The sequence below is a fragment of the Chenopodium album genome, chromosome 20 (genome assembly GCF_948465745.1).
Source record: "Chenopodium album chromosome 20, dcCheAlbu1.1, whole genome shotgun sequence".
Classification (NCBI taxonomy): domain Eukaryota; kingdom Viridiplantae; phylum Streptophyta; class Magnoliopsida; order Caryophyllales; family Amaranthaceae; genus Chenopodium; species Chenopodium album.
Genome location: NC_137853.1, coordinates 4,019,998 through 4,040,472, shown reverse-complemented (window position 1 = coordinate 4,040,472; position 20,475 = coordinate 4,019,998). Strand labels below are relative to the sequence as shown.

The 20,475-nt window shown below is 32.0% G+C and overlaps 2 protein-coding genes across 3 annotated transcripts; both read left to right on the top strand.

Moving 5' to 3' along the window:
- The first annotated feature begins 3,793 nt into the window (after positions 1-3,793).
- On the top strand, positions 3,794-8,128 carry LOC145599216 (7,8-epoxymelianol synthase CYP88A154-like). Its single transcript, XM_081655619.1, has 9 exons — positions 3,794-3,987; positions 4,212-4,539; positions 4,657-4,809; positions 5,293-5,562; positions 5,977-6,060; positions 6,435-6,513; positions 6,606-6,715; positions 7,004-7,122; positions 7,313-8,128. The coding sequence occupies exons 1-9, from the start codon at positions 3,794-3,796 to the stop codon at positions 7,401-7,403; spliced, it is 1,428 nt and encodes a 475-aa protein (XP_081511745.1). The 3' UTR covers positions 7,404-8,128.
- Positions 8,129-12,104: 3,976 nt separating this feature from the next.
- LOC145598430 (pentatricopeptide repeat-containing protein At5g47360-like) lies at positions 12,105-17,388 on the top strand. 2 transcript variants are annotated; one of them, XM_081654781.1, is made up of 3 exons: positions 12,105-13,764; positions 13,873-13,983; positions 16,575-17,388. In XM_081654781.1, exons 1-2 carry the CDS (start codon positions 12,357-12,359, stop codon positions 13,878-13,880), a joined length of 1,416 nt encoding a protein of 471 aa, XP_081510907.1. In that variant the 5' UTR covers positions 12,105-12,356; the 3' UTR covers positions 13,881-13,983; positions 16,575-17,388. The 2 variants fall into 2 exon arrangements, with proteins under 2 accessions (XP_081510907.1, XP_081510906.1); XM_081654780.1 differs by having other exon boundaries at positions 12,105-13,983.
- Positions 17,389-20,475: the final 3,087 nt, after the last annotated feature.

Sequence of the window (20,475 nt, the reverse complement as noted above, 5' to 3'; positions counted from 1 at the left end):
TCTTGGGCATATAAGTAGATTGAGTTTTTCTCTTCCTAGCAGCTAGCTTGTTTGCATTGTCCAAAAAACCATGTATTCTTGGAACTCTGTAATAAGGAATTTAATGAGGTATTCTTGGCTTTATTTTTGCAGGTGTGGGACTTGCTTAATCCTGATTCAAAGATTAATTATCTTTCACATCCAATGCTTACTGATAGCCTTGAGATTTCCCACACTAAAATTTAAGGGCTTTTTTTTTTTTTTTTTTTTTTTTTTTTTTAAAGTTATGCGGCATGCAATATTATTGCTAGTGACATAGTGTATACAAAGATAACAAGGGTACAACGGCTACTATCTAATATTTAAACTTGTCGGTGCTGCACCAATTGGTTATTGACTTGGGATATATTTTATTTTGTAATAATAATAATACTACCTCTATTTCTTTTTATTTGCAACAAAGAGGGATTTTATGTACAACTCCTAAAATGAAATATACGCTTTTGTTTTACTACAATTTTTGTTTAGCTTTATATCTTTAAATGACTTCAAGAATGAGTTAATTAGTGTCATAAAAATATAAAAGAAGATTAAGTTAATTAGGATGTACTTAGCTTAAGTCATGTAAAGATACAGGTTAGCTGTTAAGATTGAGTTAATTGCAATGCTTAGCTACCGGCCGGTCAAAAATATAATATACTCAACAGTCATCACTACACTAACCACACACATTAATACTTCATAACATATTTTTTTTTTTCCCTCCCTTCGGGATATAGAATTAGAACGATCCTACAAATGAGTGTCTATAATTTGGATGTTAAAAAAGAGTGATGAATAATTAGAATATTATTTTCTCAGATTATAAATGTTCTTTCAATTTTGAAAGTGCATATTTATCATTACATTTCTTCAACTATAAATATCTACGGAGTATTTTAGTATATTAGTAAAAACTTATACTGCATGTAATAATTGAAGATTAATATACACACTCCTCAATAGACAAATCAAATAAACTCAACAATTCAACATGACTGTGTGTTATATATTTTATATGTCAAAAATAGTTTAGAAGATTATCTTAAACTTATGAACGGTGTTAAGATCTCAAATGGGAAAAACCAAAAAGGATTGAAGTGAGTAATAGTTAGACAATGACTTAGATATTACAAGTAATTATTATTGTGACGCATACCAAACACTTCAAAGCTTTGACAATGATGATGGTACATATAGTAGGACCAGTTTCCAGTGTATCCATTAGGCCACTAGAATATATTAGAGGACCAGGTTTTAATTAATAATAATTAATACCATGTTAGAAATTCAACTTAAAAATTAATTTGATGGATATATTGAATCCCCTCGATCAATTAGTAACATAGAGCATAAAATCAATCAATAAAGAGACTTGCACTATCAGCTTAGAATATGATTGTGTTATTTTAATACTTCTATTAGATTGTAATTAAACCGGTAGAAGTAAAATGAAATACGAATAGGTAGTGCCTGTTCTGATTTACCGAAATGAGCTGATTGGAGCTGAATTGAACTGGATTGTTTATAAAAGAAGCAAATTAGGAACTGAATTGAACTAACTAGCTGAATTGAACTGAAATTAAGCCGAAGAGAACAGGACGGTAGTAGTATAACAAACATAAGAGACAAAATTACTTATGAAAAATATGTAATTAATTGTTGGATTTTTTGACATTAACCCCCCAAAAAAAACAAAAAAAAAAATCACAAAATTGTTTTTTACTACCAAAAATTTTAAAAGTTTTATTTTACCACCAAAAAAATTCTAAAAAATGTTTTTTACCACCTACCATCAAGAAAACCGTTAAATTACGGTTTAATAAAATTCTTCGATTTTCGTTCCTAAAACATATTTTTCATACGATTAGGGGGGCAATTTGGCCTTTGGGTACAATTTGAGGTCAGAATTGACAAAAAAATGATCGAAAATGCCTCATTTTGTGTGTTTCACGCAAATTGAGGTGTTTTTAAACACGCAAAATGTAGCATTTTCGATCTTTTTTTTTTCTCAATTCTGACCTCAAATTGATTCCAAAGGACCAAAATTCCCTCCAAAACCTCTAAAGATCATTTGTTTGACACGAAAATCGAATAATTTAAAAAATTCCGTTAGATTTTTAACAGCAGATGGTAAAAAACAATTTTTAATTTTTTTTTGGGTGGTAAAATAAAATTTTAGAAATTTTAATAGTAAAAAACAATTTTGTGATTTTTTTTTTTTTTTTTTTTTTGTGGTAAAATTTAAAAATCCTTAATTGTTAATAGATTTTTTTTTGAATTCTCCTAATCCCCTCCAATATGAATTCTCCTAATCTCCTCCAAGGCTCCAAGCTAAGTGCCTCGAGGCACTTGTTAAAATTGCAGTTAAAAGAGTGTTGGAACCCAATGTGTATCACTTGTGAGTGTCCCACATTGGAGAAAGAGGAGAAGTGGTTCCACTTTATAAGGTAGAGGAGTAACTTTTACTATTGCCAATTGGTTTTAGTACGGAAGCTTTAAAGCCTTGTTTGTGGACCTAACTCTCCTCCTCCTTGTTTGGGTTGCCCAAGCCCATTTTATATTGTCTCGAAATTTAACATGGTATCAGAGCCCAGGTTTGTTGAGCCGTTTATAATTGGATATTTGTTAAGGCACTGGTTAAGAGGCCTCTATTGGATGTTCATTCCCAAAGAGGATTTATATTGTACCTTCTGGTGTGCTATAATTCTAAGGACACTCACAAGTGAGGGGGAGTGTTGGAACCCAATGTGTATCACTTGTGAGTGTCCCACATTGGAGAAAGAGAAGAGGTGGTTCCACTTTATAAGGTAGATGAGTAACTTCTACTATTGCCAATTGGTTTTAGTATGAAAGCTCCAAAACCTTGTTTGTGGACCTAACTCTCCTCCTCCTTGTTTGGGTTGCTCAGACCCATTTTATATTGTCTCGAAATTTAACAAAGGGTGACATGTGCCAAAAACCTTGCAACTTTGTAAGCAATACGTATTACGTAAGGACTAAGGAGTAAGGACCCCTCATCGTTGTTTTTTTTTTTTAAAAAAAAAAAAAAAAAAAAAAAAAAAATCTAAATTGGTTGAGAAATAAATTAAACCAACCACTAGAAACAGTGCCTTACGCCCTTATCTTAACGCGTAGCTCAATTACTCACCACTTAATAAACGTGCCAATCCCAACATTATCCCTTATACAAACTTGCATTGTGACTACTTATCATTCGTAAGACATTATCAAGTAAAGTTTGGCCTAATCAGTAGGGATAATTAAAGTCTTTTAATCTTGATATTGGGGGCTTAATCTTCAATAGAGACACTTTGAGGTTAGCAATTTCACTTATTCTTCCCCCCTACTCTTAAAGTGTCTAGGCTGCATGCAAACTCGATTACATTGACTACTTGTGAAAGGTTTTGATCCGATAGAAAGATTCATCCTACCGGCTTACAAAAAATAAACAAAAAAAATCATTCGTAAGATATTTAGCATGGTTCAAGAACTAAAGGAATTGAGTTTTGTGGTCAATTTAGTATCTACATAGTACGACTACTTTTGTGGCATCAAAAATATCTACATAGTACAACTTTTGGCATTTATATATACATAATATACACATTGATTGTTATGTAACGTGTTATTTTATTAACATGCATGCTAAATTATATGTACTAGATCTATCCTTCTTTTCTGTAGGTCTATAATAGTACGAATAAGATAATCAATCAACAAATAAACAAATAGCATGATAATATGTATTGTATATGCAGTGTTAATATTATCAATGATAGGGTGGTTATCATGGTGGTGGAATGAGATATGGTACGTTAGACCACTCAAGGCAAGGTGCTCTGCATCCAATGCCAAAATGCCTCTCGGTCATCTGGGTTTCCCTTTGTTAGGGGAGACCCTCTCGCTTCTATGGCTCTTTAATATCGTTAGCCGCCCTGATGATTTTATCACCTTTAAGAGACACAAGTAAGTATGTATGTAGCACGAGTTTTGATATATACTCCTGAATGAGATTTGACATAATTTTAAGTACCTTATGTTTTGATTATACATATATGCTTGTATATGATGTTTGTATTTTATTATTCTGCTAATGCTTGTATTTTATTATTCTATTATACCGACTCTAGAGACAGATAAGTCGATTTACCTAAAATTCTCAGTAACAAATTGTAAATTTTTATGGACAGGTATGGATATACCGAGGGAATATATAGAAGTCATCTGTATGGGTCTCCAAGCATCATAGCATGCTCGCCGTCTGTGTGCAAATTTGTACTCAATTCAAGCGATAAATTTACACAAGAATGGCCAACTACCCAAGTTTTAGGAGCTAGTTCTGTAATCACGCTTAATGAGGGCCAACGACATAATTTCATCAAGAGTGTTATTGTCAAAACTATCAATCAACCTGATTCTCTTTCGAAGATTGTGCTCCAAATTCAGCCTACCATTGTTGCTGCCCTTCAATTATGGTCCCAAATGCCTAAATTTAATGCATTTTATCAAGTGAAAAAGGTAAAATAATCAAGTAATAATAATCAAATCTTTGTATATGCATATTTAGATACTCGTATTACATACACCAAATAATACAAGTAATAATAATCATATCTTTGTATGACTAATAAATAGGTAACGCTTGATTACACTATGAGATATATCGCTCATCTTGAATTTGGTAGCTCTCATATAGATGCTATTGAGAAGCTATTCCAGGGCATAATTTATGGCTTTCGAGCTCAACCATTGAACCTTCCCGGAACAGCTTACCATCATGCCCTCAAGGTATATGCACGTCGCCCTCATTTTCAATTCGTCTAGACATCATGCATGACATATATATATGACGTATGACATACGAAGTAAGAGATATGACATAATAATTTGAGAGGATGTAGTTGAGAAAATAGAAGTTTATCTTCTTGATATACAAAATGTGTTTATTAAATGACAAAAATGTAAATAAATCAACAACTTTTTGTCATATATGAGTCTTACAAGTCACAATTATTGATTTATTTATCAAAATATCATGATTGTACAGTTTTTTTTTTTTATTTATTACAAAAATGTCATGATGACTAGACAAATTGTTGATCTATTTATGCTTTTACCACTTTATAAACAAAATTTGTTTAAAAAGAAGATAAACGTGGATTTCCTTTATGTAGTATTGTAATAATATGAATTAATGTCTAGCTACGCTAACGCGTAACAAGAAGGGTACATGGTCAATTAACTAATTAAGCATGCATATATTCGTTCTAGTGTCGAAAGAAGATTACAAAGAAGCTGAAGGAGGAGCTAGAGAAAAGGAAGCAGAAGAATAATGATAGTGTTTCGGGAGAGAGTACAATAAACGATCTAATGGATGGTTTAATGCAAATGAAGAATGAAGAACAAAGGCATTTAAGTGACGAAGAGGTGTTAGATAATGTCGTGAGCACTATTCTCGTTGGTCATATTTCCATTGCTTATGCTATTACATGGTCTCTGCAATTTTTAGCCAATAACCCGAATGTTCTACTCAAGCTTCGGGTAATTAACTTAATTTTCTTCACTCAATTTTTTTTTTTAAATATCTAGGCATATGGTTTAAAAATATAAAATAAAAAAATAATAAAAAAAACGTCACAGTCTTAAGGAGTACAAAAACAAAGTAAGTAGCTAGAAAGTCAAGTGATCTTTAATTTTCTTTGAAACATGTGATGATAATAATGCAAGTACAAAGGAAAAAACAAAAGATAGTTTAATTATTAAGCTCATCATACAAGTATGGACTCTTTAAAGAAATTAAAATGTTAATGTTATCTTTATCATACTACTAACATATAAAATCTGAAGGTAAATCGTCTAATATAACCCTAATTTTTTTTGGAATTTCTATTCTTGAAAGACTATTTTATGTTGTTCATTGGATTACTTAATAATTAATGAAATTCAAATGTATAGGAGGAGAACAAGGCTATGTTTAAAAAGAACAACAACGAGAACATCACATACGAAGATATTTCGAAGCTCAAGTACACAAATAAGGTATATCATCTTTCATTATATTTAAGTATATAACTTTCAAAAATAAAAAATTCTTTCATAATAATAAGTAATAGTGTAGTGCATATAGAGTGAATTAAATTCGATATTTAAATAATTCAAAATTGAATAGCAAAACATAATTTTAATTAGCAAAAATCAATACAACGTACGTATCTTTTGAAGTGAAATATTATAAGCCTATTAATATATTATGTATATACACACTCACTTTTATACGTGTCCTGCAAATAGAATACTACTCCGTACTCCTTAACAAATGAAGTACTCCGTAAAATTTTAATTTTATCTTGACAACCTAAATGAAGTACAATAAAAACGGACGCTCCCTATAAATGGCTAGCTTCTTTTTGCAGGTTGCGGAAGAAACAATTAGGATGGCAAACCTCTCTTCCTTTGTTTTCAGGAAAGCCACTGATGACATTGTATTTAAAGGTTACATTTATTCCCAAATTAATTTATACAATTATATCTTATGAAATTAAAACAATTATTTCATTTTAACACATGTACGACTCATTTTGCAGGTTACTTAATACCTAAAGGTTGGAGTGTTCTTGTATGGCTAAGGAGTCTTCACAATGATCCAACAAATTTTGAAGATCCTATGTCCTTTAATCCAGATAGATGGGATAATGTAAGCATTGTTGTTTATCACAACTAATCACTTAATCAGCTTATTAATAGAACTACTAATACTTAAGTAATTTACATTATTTGCTCAATAGTTATTATTATATTCTTAGTAAAATTTAATTTTAAAATAGGGTTTATAATAATAAAAAAAAATTAAGATTGAGGTGCTTTTTTACACACAAAGAAGAAAAAAAGTTGGTTTTTGACAAAAGTTCAATTTTAAAATAAAGGTGGTTTTTGACTTTTCCTTCCTTAAACTATGTATACTACAAAAAACTTCATTTTGCAGGCCCGCCCAAAGCAAGGAACATACCATCCCTTTGGGGGTGGTTCAAGATCGTGTGCCGGAAGTGCGCTTGTTCGAGTTTCTCTAGCCCTATTTCTCCATCATTTGTCCATTGGATACAAGTAATGCATCTTTAGTTAACCTTACTGTTGCTTTCATATCAAATTTAAACCAAATTAGAGCATAATCAATGGAATTATATACTTATATCTCATTGAATTGTTTTTTTTTTTTTTGAAAGATATCTCATTGAATTGTTAATATTAATGAAACACATTGTATCTTTATTAATTGAATTTGATTCTTTTGCAGGTGGGAATTGCTTAATCCTGATGCAAAGGTCAAGTATCTTTCACATCCATTACCTAGGGATGGCCTTGAAATTTCAATTAGTAAAGTTTAAGGACACTCAAATTATATATATATGTATATTTTAAATAAAATAAACTCTCAATATTTTTAAAACTCATTTATGTGTTACGTCAATAATTCAACTTCTTGGACGACGACCCTTGAAACTAGACTTGCTAGAACTCCATGAGCATGGTTGCTAGTCACACACGGTGGCGGACCCACCCTTGGTCACGGTGGGTCACGTGACCTAGCAAAAAAAAAAATATTTTAAAGGGGAAAAAAAAACAAAACAGTGATATTACAGCATTACTTTCTCTCTCATCGTCAAATTCAAGTCACGGTCACACAAAAATAGTCATACGCCCACGCCGTTGCCGCTGCACCTTTCAACCACCGCCCTCAGCCCAGTGGCCCACCGCACGTCTGCACAGCCGCATTCCACTCCTACACCCTTCTAGCTCTAGGTAATTTAATTGATTTTCAAGTTTTAAATTTCGTATTATACACTAATTGTTGACTTATTAGATTGATTTTGTGCTTAATTGAGTTGTTTATGTTATTTAATATAGTCAATTGGTGTTATGTTCTTTGAAATTGTTGATTTGTTAGTAAATTTGTCAAATTAGGGAGTTAGGGTTTCTGATTTTTTTTTTTAGTTTAAGAATTGTGATATTGAATTTTATATTTTTTTTTTCTCTTTGAAATTGATATTATAAATTGACAATGGGCTAGTAAAATTGATGATTTCATAATTAATCTATGAAATTAGGGGGGGGGGGGGGGGTTAGAGCTTAGGGTTTCTGATTTTTTTTTGGAATTGATTAGTTTGGATAATTGCATTTCTGATTTTTTGAAATTGATATTAGAATTGGTCAGTTGGATATAGTGATTAGTGATTTTGAATAACTGCCCTGAATTTGTATATGTTCAGTGGTAAGCTCACTATTAGTGTTTTAGGCTTTTAGCTATACTTTATTATCAAGTTAGTGTGTATAATTAACTTGGATTTTTGAAGCAATTGTGGTTTTCTTAATCTAATTGATGATGTAACTTAATTTTATGTTGGATTGAAAATTTCAAAAAATATATTTACATTGTAGATATATTAAGACTAATTGTGATCATTTTATAAGGTGAAAAAATATATTAATCATATTGTATATCACTAAAATAATAAGGTAGTCATTTTTCAAAAGACTATTGTAAAATGATCCAAAAATACTACGTACTCAAATCTGTATTCTTCTAGAGATGAGAAAGGCTGCATTGCCTGCATATAATTTACATATATGGTACTTGGCTACTTGCAATAATATTCCATGCATGAATAATAAAAATAAAATAAAAATAATTAATAAATTAAAAAAACTAATTTTTAATTTTATAGTTTTCATCAAAAGATAATAAATTAATAATAAGATAAAATAAATAATGAAATAATAATGATCTATAAATATTCACCAATCAGATCATTTACAAGACCAAATAAAAATTAAAGTAATTTAGATATTTTGAAAATTTTGTCAAATAAGTAAAAAAAAAAATACATTAAAACTTTGTCAATTATGGTAGTACATTATTAAGTTTGTTCTAGTGGAAAAAAATTGCACGGGACTCAATCCCTACTAAGAAGAAGTGTAATCTATTACTGGCGATCTAAGGGTGGGGATCCCTTAACCTTCGGCCCTTCCCCTTCTCTATCAGAGTGTCTAACCTACAACGAACACCATAAATAAATTGTGAAGGTTGATGTGTAGTATAAGGGTTATTAAAAAAAAAATTCTTCTAAAAGGTTTTTTTTTTTTTAAAGAATGAATATAAACTAATGCGTGATGCTTTTAATACTTTTTCTACTCTGTACTTTTTAAGTGTCCCATTTTAACGGACAGTTTTCAAATGGCTACAATAAAATTGTGGCCATTGTAACTAAGTGAATCACAACCCTCCAATTAATTAAATTCATCATATCCATCCATTTAGTTACTTTAAAATACATCTTATCCAAAAAAAATAGATAAAAATAATTCAGATTTTAAAATACTTCAAAATTTGGTCTAAGGATGAAATTTCTAATTTATCTTATTGATGATTAATACCCCGTATTTTTTTATCTTTAATGCCAATTGATTGTTTTCTTGAAAATTAGAGATTAATCTCACAATTTTTCATCATCTTCCTTAGGCCCTTTTTGGTTGGGAGGAATTGGGAGGAAAAGAAAAGAAAGGAAGGGAAAAATACAGATTCCTATGTTTGGTTTTAAATATTATATGGGATATAATAGAAAATGAAGGGAAATGGAAGGAAAGCTCCCTTCACAAAATCTTTCCTTTCCTTTCCTCTCGAAATTGGAGGAATTTGGGAGGAAAGAAAGAAATTAAATCTATTAAACTCAAAATTAGTTTTCCCTTCCCTTTCCTTCCTTTACTAATGTCATACCAAACAATAGGTTCCTCTCAATTCCCTTCTTTTACTAATATCAAACCAAACATTGGATGATATAGTTTCTTTCCTTTCTCTTCTCTTCCTTTCTTTTCCCTTCCCTTCCCTTCCCTTCCTTTCCCTTTCTTTCCTTTACTAATACTGAACCAAACAAAGCCTTATTCCTCGATTTTTCTGGTTTTCTTTTATGGTGGCTGATTCATTGTTTGATAAATTTGATGCTAAATCTATGGACCTTGTAATATATATTGCGTTTATCGTCAATAAACTATAATTAAATGTTGATTTTTAATGGAGATGGGAGATTTCTTTAAACTTAGAAATTGCAAGTATATGCATTAATGGCGGCAAAGTTCAGTTTTTTTTGTTTCGGAAAATGTATAACTGTTTTTTGTTTTTTGTTTTTTTTTTCCATTTCTTATTAAAAATTTAAGTTAATCAAATGTATAACGGTTGTCAAGTTTTCAAATGCGTTCAGGCGAATCAGATGAGAATCATCCTTACGGCTACAACAAATCGTTAGACTGTCTCTCCGAAAAGGCTGTATATTCCAGCGATTTGTGCGAGAGATGTACCACAGTGCAAGATCTTTTCAACGATCGTAGCTTTGATGAAGGAAACCCTAATTTGATTCAATTTTATGTATTTGTTAATTTAGATTTTCATTTGTAGATGTCGGATGGATTTTTATTAATGAATTGATTTGTTTCCAAAAAAAAAAAAAAAAAAAAAAAACCGTACTCTAAATATATATAAGGCATACAATGAAATTCAGAGAGTTAAATGATAATTTATCCAAACATTGGCCATGTTATCTTCATTTATCACTATATTTAAATTATTTTTTTACAATGAATATATTTTAACTGAAATTTTATTATTTTTAATTAGTTGAACTTTTTGGTGTTTAAAGAGCCACATGGGCGGGGTGAGAATCGATCCCAATATCTCCTGTAATCGGAAGGGAGCTCTAACCACTTGAGCTATCCATCACTATCTTGATTAGTTGAACTTTAATTATAATATTGATTCAATGTTCCTTGTATTTTTTTAATTTAAAGTTATAGATTTTTACTAAGCTAATTTGTACTTACTATTACAAAAATGTATATTTTTTTTCTTACTATTACTTTATTTATCTTTGCTAAATTACCATTATTTTTGTTGAATATTATTGTTTAAAGATGATAAAGAACATATTCTTGTTAAAATTTGTTTAATTAGCTTATTTAATTTTATAGCCTTAATATAAATTTACTTAATAATCTTTTGCGAGTGAGAAGTGTTGGAATATGCATGAATATTCCACTTTGAAAAGTGAAGTGTGGATGAGATTTGAACCCCTAAACTTTGTGTTCAGGGACGGATTTACTGTGCACCGAGTGCATATCCCTCGTGTAAAAAAAAAATCAACTTACCTTATTTAAAAAAAAAGATTGAAAAGTAAAGAAATAAAAGCTTAACTTATCAAGTGAAATTGGGGGTAAAAGGAAGTTTGAAACAAATTAAATTATTTCTTTTGGACTTTTTCTCTAACAATGCAATACGCTAGGTTAGGCTAGGGACTTTTAGAACCCATCAAATTCCTTTCCTAATAATAAAAAACAACCACTGTTTTATACGAGTACATTTAGGGTCTAATCTGTTTAATTTATTTTCACTTATTTCAGGTGTAATAAGTTCAGATAAAGTTTAATCAGTTCTGATAAGGGTTACCCAAGTACAAATTACAACAAAATAAATTTTAATACGTTCAGATAAGTTCAGGTAAGTTCAGATAAGTAAAAATCAGGTGAATAAAATGCACTCTTAAAAGTGATTTCACTTACTCATCTCTATTTTCCTTTCTCTCTCTAACTTTCATGTGATTTTCCATAATTTAGTATTTGTTATGCATTTGCAAATGCATAATAAACCTGCATTAGTACTTCCTTGAGCCAAGCCTTATTAGGTTTCGTTTGCCATTGTTTTGCTTTTCTGTTTTTTGTTTACTTTTTTCTTATTTTCTAATTCTGATTTTTTTGCTTTTAAAAAAACTAAAAATTAAAAACGATGACAAACAAGCTCCTAAAATTTTAAAAAAATATGTTTAGCAAATGACAAACTTTAAAATAAAATTAGTGGTTCCATTATTCATGGGTATAAATGTATAATTGCTAAGGGGCTAAGGGCTAACACCATTAGCGATTTCCCTAGTTAGCGGTTTGTTTTACCCAATTTTCTGAAACATACCAATTTTACCCCTTGATGTTAATAGGATGATGATGATTAATTGGGCCTTCCTCCTATTCAATCATCTGATAAACAAGTTACGCATCAACAATTGAACCCAATACCAAGATAAGAGGCACAACAACCACCGCCGACGAGCGCGGCTGTTGCGGCGGACTTGCCACCACCACCACCACCGCTACCTTTTTCCATACATTTCCTGGCAGTAAGATTTTCATACCATTTTAATTGATTTTTATCTGCTCCCTTGATCTCGCAGAATCTCACCAAGGTGATTTTTGAGTTTATTTTCCTTGAATTAGCTCATTAATATTATCTTATTCTTCCAAGAATGGCGATTTCATCAATTTCTCGCTACACCTTCGCATATAGGCTAAAAAACCCACCATTTTCACTGATTACAAGAATCAATTTTTCAACAGCAGAAGAATTTTGTACCCACCTCTTAAATTGCCCCCAAAACCCTGAAAAAACCCTTGTTAATGTTAATGCTCAATTAGATGTTCAATGTGTTACTGAGGTGTTGCGTAGATTTTCCTTAAATCATCCCCAATTAGGTCTTCGGTTTTTCATATGGGCTGGTTTACAGCCTAAGTATAGGCATACTCAATATATGTATAACTTAGCTTGTAAGTTGCTCGAAATTCGTCAAAACCCGGGTAGGATTAGAGAGATTATTGAGTGTTATGGGGTTGAAGGGTGTCAAACTAATGTGAAATTGTTTAAAGTTGTTCTTAATTTGTGTAGAGAAGCTAGGAGAGCTGATGAGGGTTTGTGGGTATTGAGAAAGATGGGTGATTTTGGTTGTCGGCCGGATTCAACGATGTATAATGTGGTTATTGGGTTGTATTGTGAAAGGGGGGATCTTGATAGGGCAATGGGGTTGATGAGAGAGATGGAATCATGTGATTTGTGTCCTGATATGATCACCTATATGTCAATGTTAAAGGGGTTTTGTTTTGCCGGGAGATTGGAGGATGCTTGTCAGTTGTTTAAGACTATGAAAAGTCATGGGTGTGCTCCGAATTTGGTAGCATACTCTGCACTCCTTGATGGGCTTTGTAGAGCTGGTAGTTTTGAGAGAGCATTGGAGTTGTTGGGTGAGATGGAGAAAGAAGGCGGGGAGTGTACACCGAATGTCATTACTTATACATCAATTATCCAGACTTTGTGTGAAAATGGCAAGTCAATTGAGGCATTGTTGATATTGGAGCGTATGGAGAGTTTTAAATGCCATCCTAACAGGATTACTATGAGTGTGCTAATCCAAGGTCTTTGTCGTGAAGGGTATATTGACAAGGCATTTAAACTTGTTAATGATGTAGTTGTTGGAGGTCAAGTCTCGAAAGGTGAGTGCTATAGTTCTCTTGTGATCTCCTTGATATGGATCCAAAGATTTGAGGAGGCAGAGAAGCTTTTCAGGTGGATGTTAGGAAGTTCTGTGAGGCCTGATGGGTTTGCATGTACTGTCTTGATGAAAGATTTGTGTTTAAAAGGGAGATTTATTGATGCATTTGGTCTGTATGAGGATGTTGTGAAGAAGGGTTTTGTACTAACAATTGATTCTGATATATACTCAGCCCTACTTGTGGGTCTTTGTCAGGAAAAACGTGTGAAAGAGGTAGAAAAACTGGCCTATTATATGGTTGAGAAAGGGGTAGCAATCAATTCCTCTTACATTGATAACATTCACAAGCACCTAAAAGGATCAATTGTGATGGAGTCACTTGCACATTTGAGTAAGATGGGAAGATGATACTAAATTATACTTTCTTTTTCAATACTGTCTTGGTTATTAGTATTTCTAGAAGATTTTTGCAAGTTGTAAGATCTGACTTCTTCCTTAGCGCCTTAAAAGCATGCAGGTTGCACAATCCTGGACTCCTGGTTCAAGTACTTTGTGAGATTTATCTCTGCCAAAGCAGAGTATTCATGTTGCTAGTTGTACAGTATACATGGTAAGCATCTTATTCAATCAATCTTTCTTCACTTTTTAATGTACTATTGTTGTATTTCAGTGATTGATTTTAAAGTATTAGATTGTATGCTGGAGTGATGTGAAGAAGTGTGGGCTGATGGGAAAGAAATGAGTTAGTCACTACTCACTAGAATGTAATTTGACTCCTGGTCAGTTGTGAGTGTTTTTAATTTTTTTTCTTGAAACCAAAACACTTTTTTTTTGTCCCCCAAAATTTTGTTATGGAATTGACAGTGGGATTTTGTACTTCATACTATGCCTTTTTCCCTGGTGATTTCCACCATGATTTGGTAGTTGAATTCTCCCCTATCTAGCATGTTGACTTCTGAAGTCTGAACTAGCTTGGAAAGTCTACTGATGTTTTCTTAGAGTACGAGTAACATAGTTTTTGCTTCTTTTTTTTTTTTTTGGGTATAATTGCTTTGATTTATCATGGTATCAGGATTATTATTATAAAAGTGTAGGATGTGTAGTGCTGGCAATCAAGGGGTATAAAATAATAGTATAGAAACTTTGGAATGATATTTAGTAGTGCTATTAAGGTTACACTTTGACCTGTGAAGGGATAGTGGACATTGAAAGTGAGGGTTTGGATGTTAAAATACTTAAAAAGCACTAAGAGGCTAATATTTTACAAATAGGGATTGAAAGTGGAAAGTATGATAAGAATTGCTTGTTTTTTAACTATCATTTATTGGGTTGAGAATTGGGAATGGACTTGAAATATTTCCTTGTTAGGTGCAGAGGTACCTTACTATTTTAGGTTGCAGTTGAGGTGCTCCTATCTTGAGCAGTATTATTACTAGTTTACAATGCAAGTTATGGAAAGGAATGCATGTTGTGCTTAACTTTATTTGATTGTTTTCCACACAGTGAGGCAAATTTGAAATGTCAGAAAAACTGAACTAGGTGTTTTTTCAATTTCCATGAATTTCTCTGCTGCTACATTGTTCCTCAATGAATAGTGTAATACTTTCTGTAGTTGGTTGCATCATTATTTTGACTTTCACAGCACCGAATAGACAGGCAACCTTCAAGAATGGATTTTATGCCCAAACTTCATCGCATGAATTGAGTAACCCTCACGTTAACTCTTTCGCTTCACATCTAACTGCAATTGCAGATACAATAGATCAGAAAAAATTTGTTCAGAAATTTGGACGCTCAACATTAGATATGGCATTGGTGTGCGGAACTGTTATTGTACATGGTGATAGAGCGAATAGAGGGGTTATAACTTCTTACACCTGACTACAATCCCACATTCCCACCCAATAGTATTCCTTATGGATTAGTCACTGACAAAGTGACAAGCAAACATGTTGCATGATAATGCTTTCATCTGTTTTTATGTTTATTTTTTGTACATTCCATATTACTTGATTGAAGTATGGGTATGCATCTGAGTGATTTATAGGCTAATTCTGCATATTTAGGACACTGGTTTTAAATATTGGTAGCCAACTAGCCATATCTGAGTCCTGAGATGACAGATCTGACATGTATTCTGTACTCATATTCTTGCTGGGTTGTTTCAATTTTTCAACATGTGTATGGTTGGAGTTTTCTAATTTATTTTCTTTGCACTATTGTCATGCTAGAAGTGTTGTTGCACAATTCTTGACTGAATATAAGCTAGCAGCTAATGCCTTGTCTCTACAAACTTTATGGTAACTCATGCAGGGAGCTTGTTTAGAAATTGTGTTGCATCATCCCTACTATTTGCTTGTCTCTCTACTAAAGATTTGGCAATTGCATGATGTTATTTTTCTGTACCTTTGTGACAATGGTGCAACTATTCGCACATCCTCTTATTGAAATTCGGTATTTATCAATGCTTATTAGATGAAGAGGCAAAGCAGAATGTTGTCTTTGCTTCTTTTTTAATGTGCTCTTTTCAACTCTGCATCTCATGGAACAGGACACTTTTGATATTATAATGTGAACTAAGAATTCAACTTAAATTTGTATTAATCCAGTCTTTGATCATGTATAGCTAAGCCCAAGGGCTTGCAGATATAAACCTAGATAGACAAAGTAATGTTGAAGAGCTGAATAAAATAAAATAAAGTTGGCACGTCCAAATTTTGTATTTGGTTATATTGAACAGTTTAAGTAGAGAATTGGAAGTCATCTGATTCTGTTAGGTATAGCTATTTTTTTCAGAATATCCCAGCACATGGTTCTTGGATTGTGAAATCTTAGTACTTGTTGATTAGGAGATCAAAGAGTAATTTCATTTTGTTCCTCCTTGATTATCTTCCTTGCCTTTCAGTTATATAGTTATTTTTGACCCTCGGCATTATCTGGTAACATGGTCTCAAAGAAGCTAATCTTGGTGGTATCCTTGAATTCAAATTTTTTTCAGATATAGGGATGATTAAAAGATGAATGTTTGGGAATCCTGTGTGCACTAACCTGTGCATAAGTTTCACACAATAAGTTGTTGATTGAATTTGTAGGGTGAGCAGCTTGCTTAGCTAGTAGGCTCATCAATGCTGTGGTAGGAAACTGATTGTGTTTATCTCTGATGAGGTTACAATTCCTAAACATTTGTCTTCAATGAAACAGGAAAAATTATAATTTTCCAGGAACTATGCCTTGAAATCCCAGATCCATACCCTCAAAAGGGCCTAAATTCCAAAGTGTTCAGTAGCATTCTGGATGGTGGCATTCTCATCCCGTGATGCCTTGAATGATTCGATGCACTCCTTTTGTTGACAATGTCATTTATGTCAATCTCCTATAGCACTTTACTGATGATGCAACAGTATGACGGAGTGACAGATCTACTTGTCACATGGCTCTATATGAGGTACGCTTAATGATGACAGTTCCAATTATGCAACATAAGTGGGAACTGGGAAGCTTGTATGTGTAGAGGATTTGGTTCAACAAAGGTCCAGCCCTTTTATGGTTTGTTAACTTGCCAAAAGGGTCCATATCTTCATTTGCTCAACTCGTCAAACTTGTTCAACCTGCTCTTTTCCACTTAGTTCTCAGGGAGGCTGGAAGTAAGTTGGTGGTATCATTATAGAGGAGGATTATGATTCGTGATGGAAAGAATAGGCGTTGCTTGCAATTGTTGCCCTCATTTTCTCGAGCTGAAAATTTTACATAAAACTTTGAAGGGTTAGTTTCTCCCTGCACAAGGTTACTTTTATGTTTATTTAGAAATTTTGTCCTATTTCTGAAAGTTTACTTTCATTGGCAACTTGTCATTACCAGATTCATGCTATGATAACTGCTTTGATATTCTTGGCACTGACAAATATTGGGATGATGCTTATTATAGGCATATATTTCTATTTTCTTAATCTGTGTTTCCTGTTAAGTGTAAAATATCAATGATTGATAAGTGACTGACTGTACTATATTATCAGTCTCAGTTGGATTCTTGCATTTGTGGATTTGCCTATATTGGTCACCTAATACAGGTTAATTAATAATACTAGCAAAGTTTATGTTTCCTGACTCACCCTTTAACTGTATCGCTTTTATAGTTAGCTAGATGAAAACTAAGATGAAGATGTCATTTTACTAGATGTAGTCATGTAGATGCCTAGCAATAAGCCAGTCTGCGATTATTTCTATTTGCCATAACATTTGATAACTTTATAGTATATTGTGCTTTTATCACTGAACAAATGTTACAATGAGAACAATATGATTTACAATGTTTCGTAATGCTTGTGTTTAATATATAAGCCTGAGCTTGGTTCAGGCACTTTCTGAAAGCGAAATGCATCTGTTCTCACCAGCTTTGTGTTTACCCAACTCATGTTATGTCTGCTTGTATGAATTGATTGATCAGTTCATAGTGTTACATCTGTTTTTAGCTTTTCTGTTTGTTGTGCTTTTTAATGATTTAAGATCTTATTTAGTTCGATTGAATCATCTATACTCCAATGCTACATCATCAGAGTATGGAAGATCGAACAACCATATAACAGAATGTTACAGGATTTGTCGATTTGATATCATGTCTTGAATATTAATCGTAAAGCTAGATGTCACATACTTCGTATATTTGTACTCCCCAGTGTCACTGAGTGGTCTGTATGGTCCTTGTTATCTTTTGTGCGTAATAATATTTTTATGCTTGTTTTACTCGTGCATGTTAGCAATTTCCTGATATTAGGTAGCTGACCACAATATTAAAGCCTCACTGACTCACTACTCACTAGTATCTCCTGTGGACCATCCATTCGAAATTCTGATTCAGCAGCTATCTACTCCGTAATAAATAGATACCCCTTCCGTTTTCATGTAATAGCTTACAGTTTACTTATACACACGTGTCGTATTTGAAATCATGAAAATTTGATGTTTTAATACGTATAATGATATGAATACACCAAAATCCCTTACGGAGCTATTGCTATAAAGTATAGTCCGGAGTATCAAATGAGTGTGTATGCTGTATAACCATTATAGTATTTTTTTTTTTTTTTTTTTTTTTTTTTTTTTTGAGGAAAAACCATTATAATTATAAGGATCATTAGCCGTTTTTTTTTTTTTTTTTTTTTTTTGGAGGAAATGTACTAGTGTCGTTTTTATATATTTTTTGTCAAAAATTAAAATGTACTAGTAGCAAAAATAAAAATAATAAAGAGGTATTGAAATTCAAGAAGTAGTCTAGTGTTATGCTTTGATTTATGAATTTATTAATGTGTGGTCATACGTTAGCAGAAATATGCGGGGATTATAATTTAAAAGGAAATCCCAATATTATTGATAGTGATTAAACTTTAATCGTATTTTGCTGAAGTTTGATTGGTCAATTAAAGGTGTGGATGGACTCTTCTTCTTTTGATCCTCGTAATTTTTAATCAGGTTTGACCAAAACAACAAATTAAAGAATGATAATGTGCGACGACTAAGCAATGCTTAAAGCACGATTGGTCAATTGGGTTAGATTAAATTGGATTTCTTATGTAGCCTTGATGTGTACATGACAATATTGTGTATTTTATCACATTTTACAATATTGTGTATTTTATCACATTTTACTTTTTCAAAATTAGAGATTTTGGTATATATATTTTAAATTAAAATTAGAATATGAATACATTGAACAGTCTCTTATTACTTGGATTTGTAAAATTATTTTGAATGTTGTGTAATTTTAAAATTAAATACATTAAACAGTCTCTAATCCTAACAAAGCAACAAAATTACTGAAAAAAAGTGAATTTGATTCCAGGAATATATCAGTTTTTTTACTGCTTCAACTCCTAATTATTAATTACTCTTAGGGTCTGTTCACATTTACTTAATTTCAATTCAGTTCTGTTCAGCTCCAAGCAGTTCAATTCAGTTCAGTTTCAATCAGTTCAGTTTGACTCCTAATTTCCATCTCTCATAATATATTAATTTTAGCTCAGCTCAGTTCAGTTTGGCTCCAATCAGTTCAGCTCAGCTCCAATCAGTTCAGTTCAGCTCAATTCAGTAAATGTGAATAGGCCCTTAATTTTCACAATATTATTATCCATAATGGATTGTGAATTTATGAACATTTTTACTTATGATAAGTAGGATTAATTTCCATATATTAGTATCCTTAACACAATTGTAGAATAGGACACACAGTTCAAGTGGTTGAAACTCCCCTTCTGATTCCAGGTGATGTAACAACAATTAAGACATTAAGTCTCCCAAAAAGGAAAAAAAACTAATGAAAAGGTCGCAATCAAGAAGATCAATGATGTGTGCTTTCAAAAAAAAAATGACGTGTTCTCAATGAAGTTGTCGCCCTTAAAACGTTAAAGGAGCTCACAATATTACGTAATGTCCGTCATGAGTCATGACTATGTGATTGAATTGAGGGACGGTATGATTACTAATCCTAAAGTGTTTCATGTTTTAGGTATGTCGGATTTTTGTGTTTGATAAACTTTGACTACTAGTTAAAGTTGCACCGAAACAATAGTTGAAGGGGTTGAGGCTAATTTTGCCTAAAAAATATGAACACATGAAATATTATATTGTTTAATCATTTTTAATATGAACACATGAAATATTATATTGTTTAATCATTTTCAATTAATTTTTCTTAATCACTGCTATAATTAGAGACATAGATGATTAAAGTTGCGTCTTAAAAACCCACAATAAAATAAATACATATATGGTAATATGGGATGAAGGGGGGTATATATCATCAATATTGAGGATTTAAATTGAAAGGTGTTTTATTTCAACTAACCATAAAATAAATAAAGGTTGAATCTAATAATCTAATACATAGTCGTAAAGACAAAATAATCACCAAAAATAATAATAGTATTATACAACAGTTAAGATCTTATTGAAAATTGCTAAATTATATCACTCAAAGATGCCAAGCAAGGCCTAATGATCTGCAACGTCGAGCCCTCAGAGAAAGGTACGTAGTAAAATATTACTCAACCAAGAACAAAGGGAGCATTCTATTCGTTAATCTAGCTTAATAAATAAAATTACAAATAGA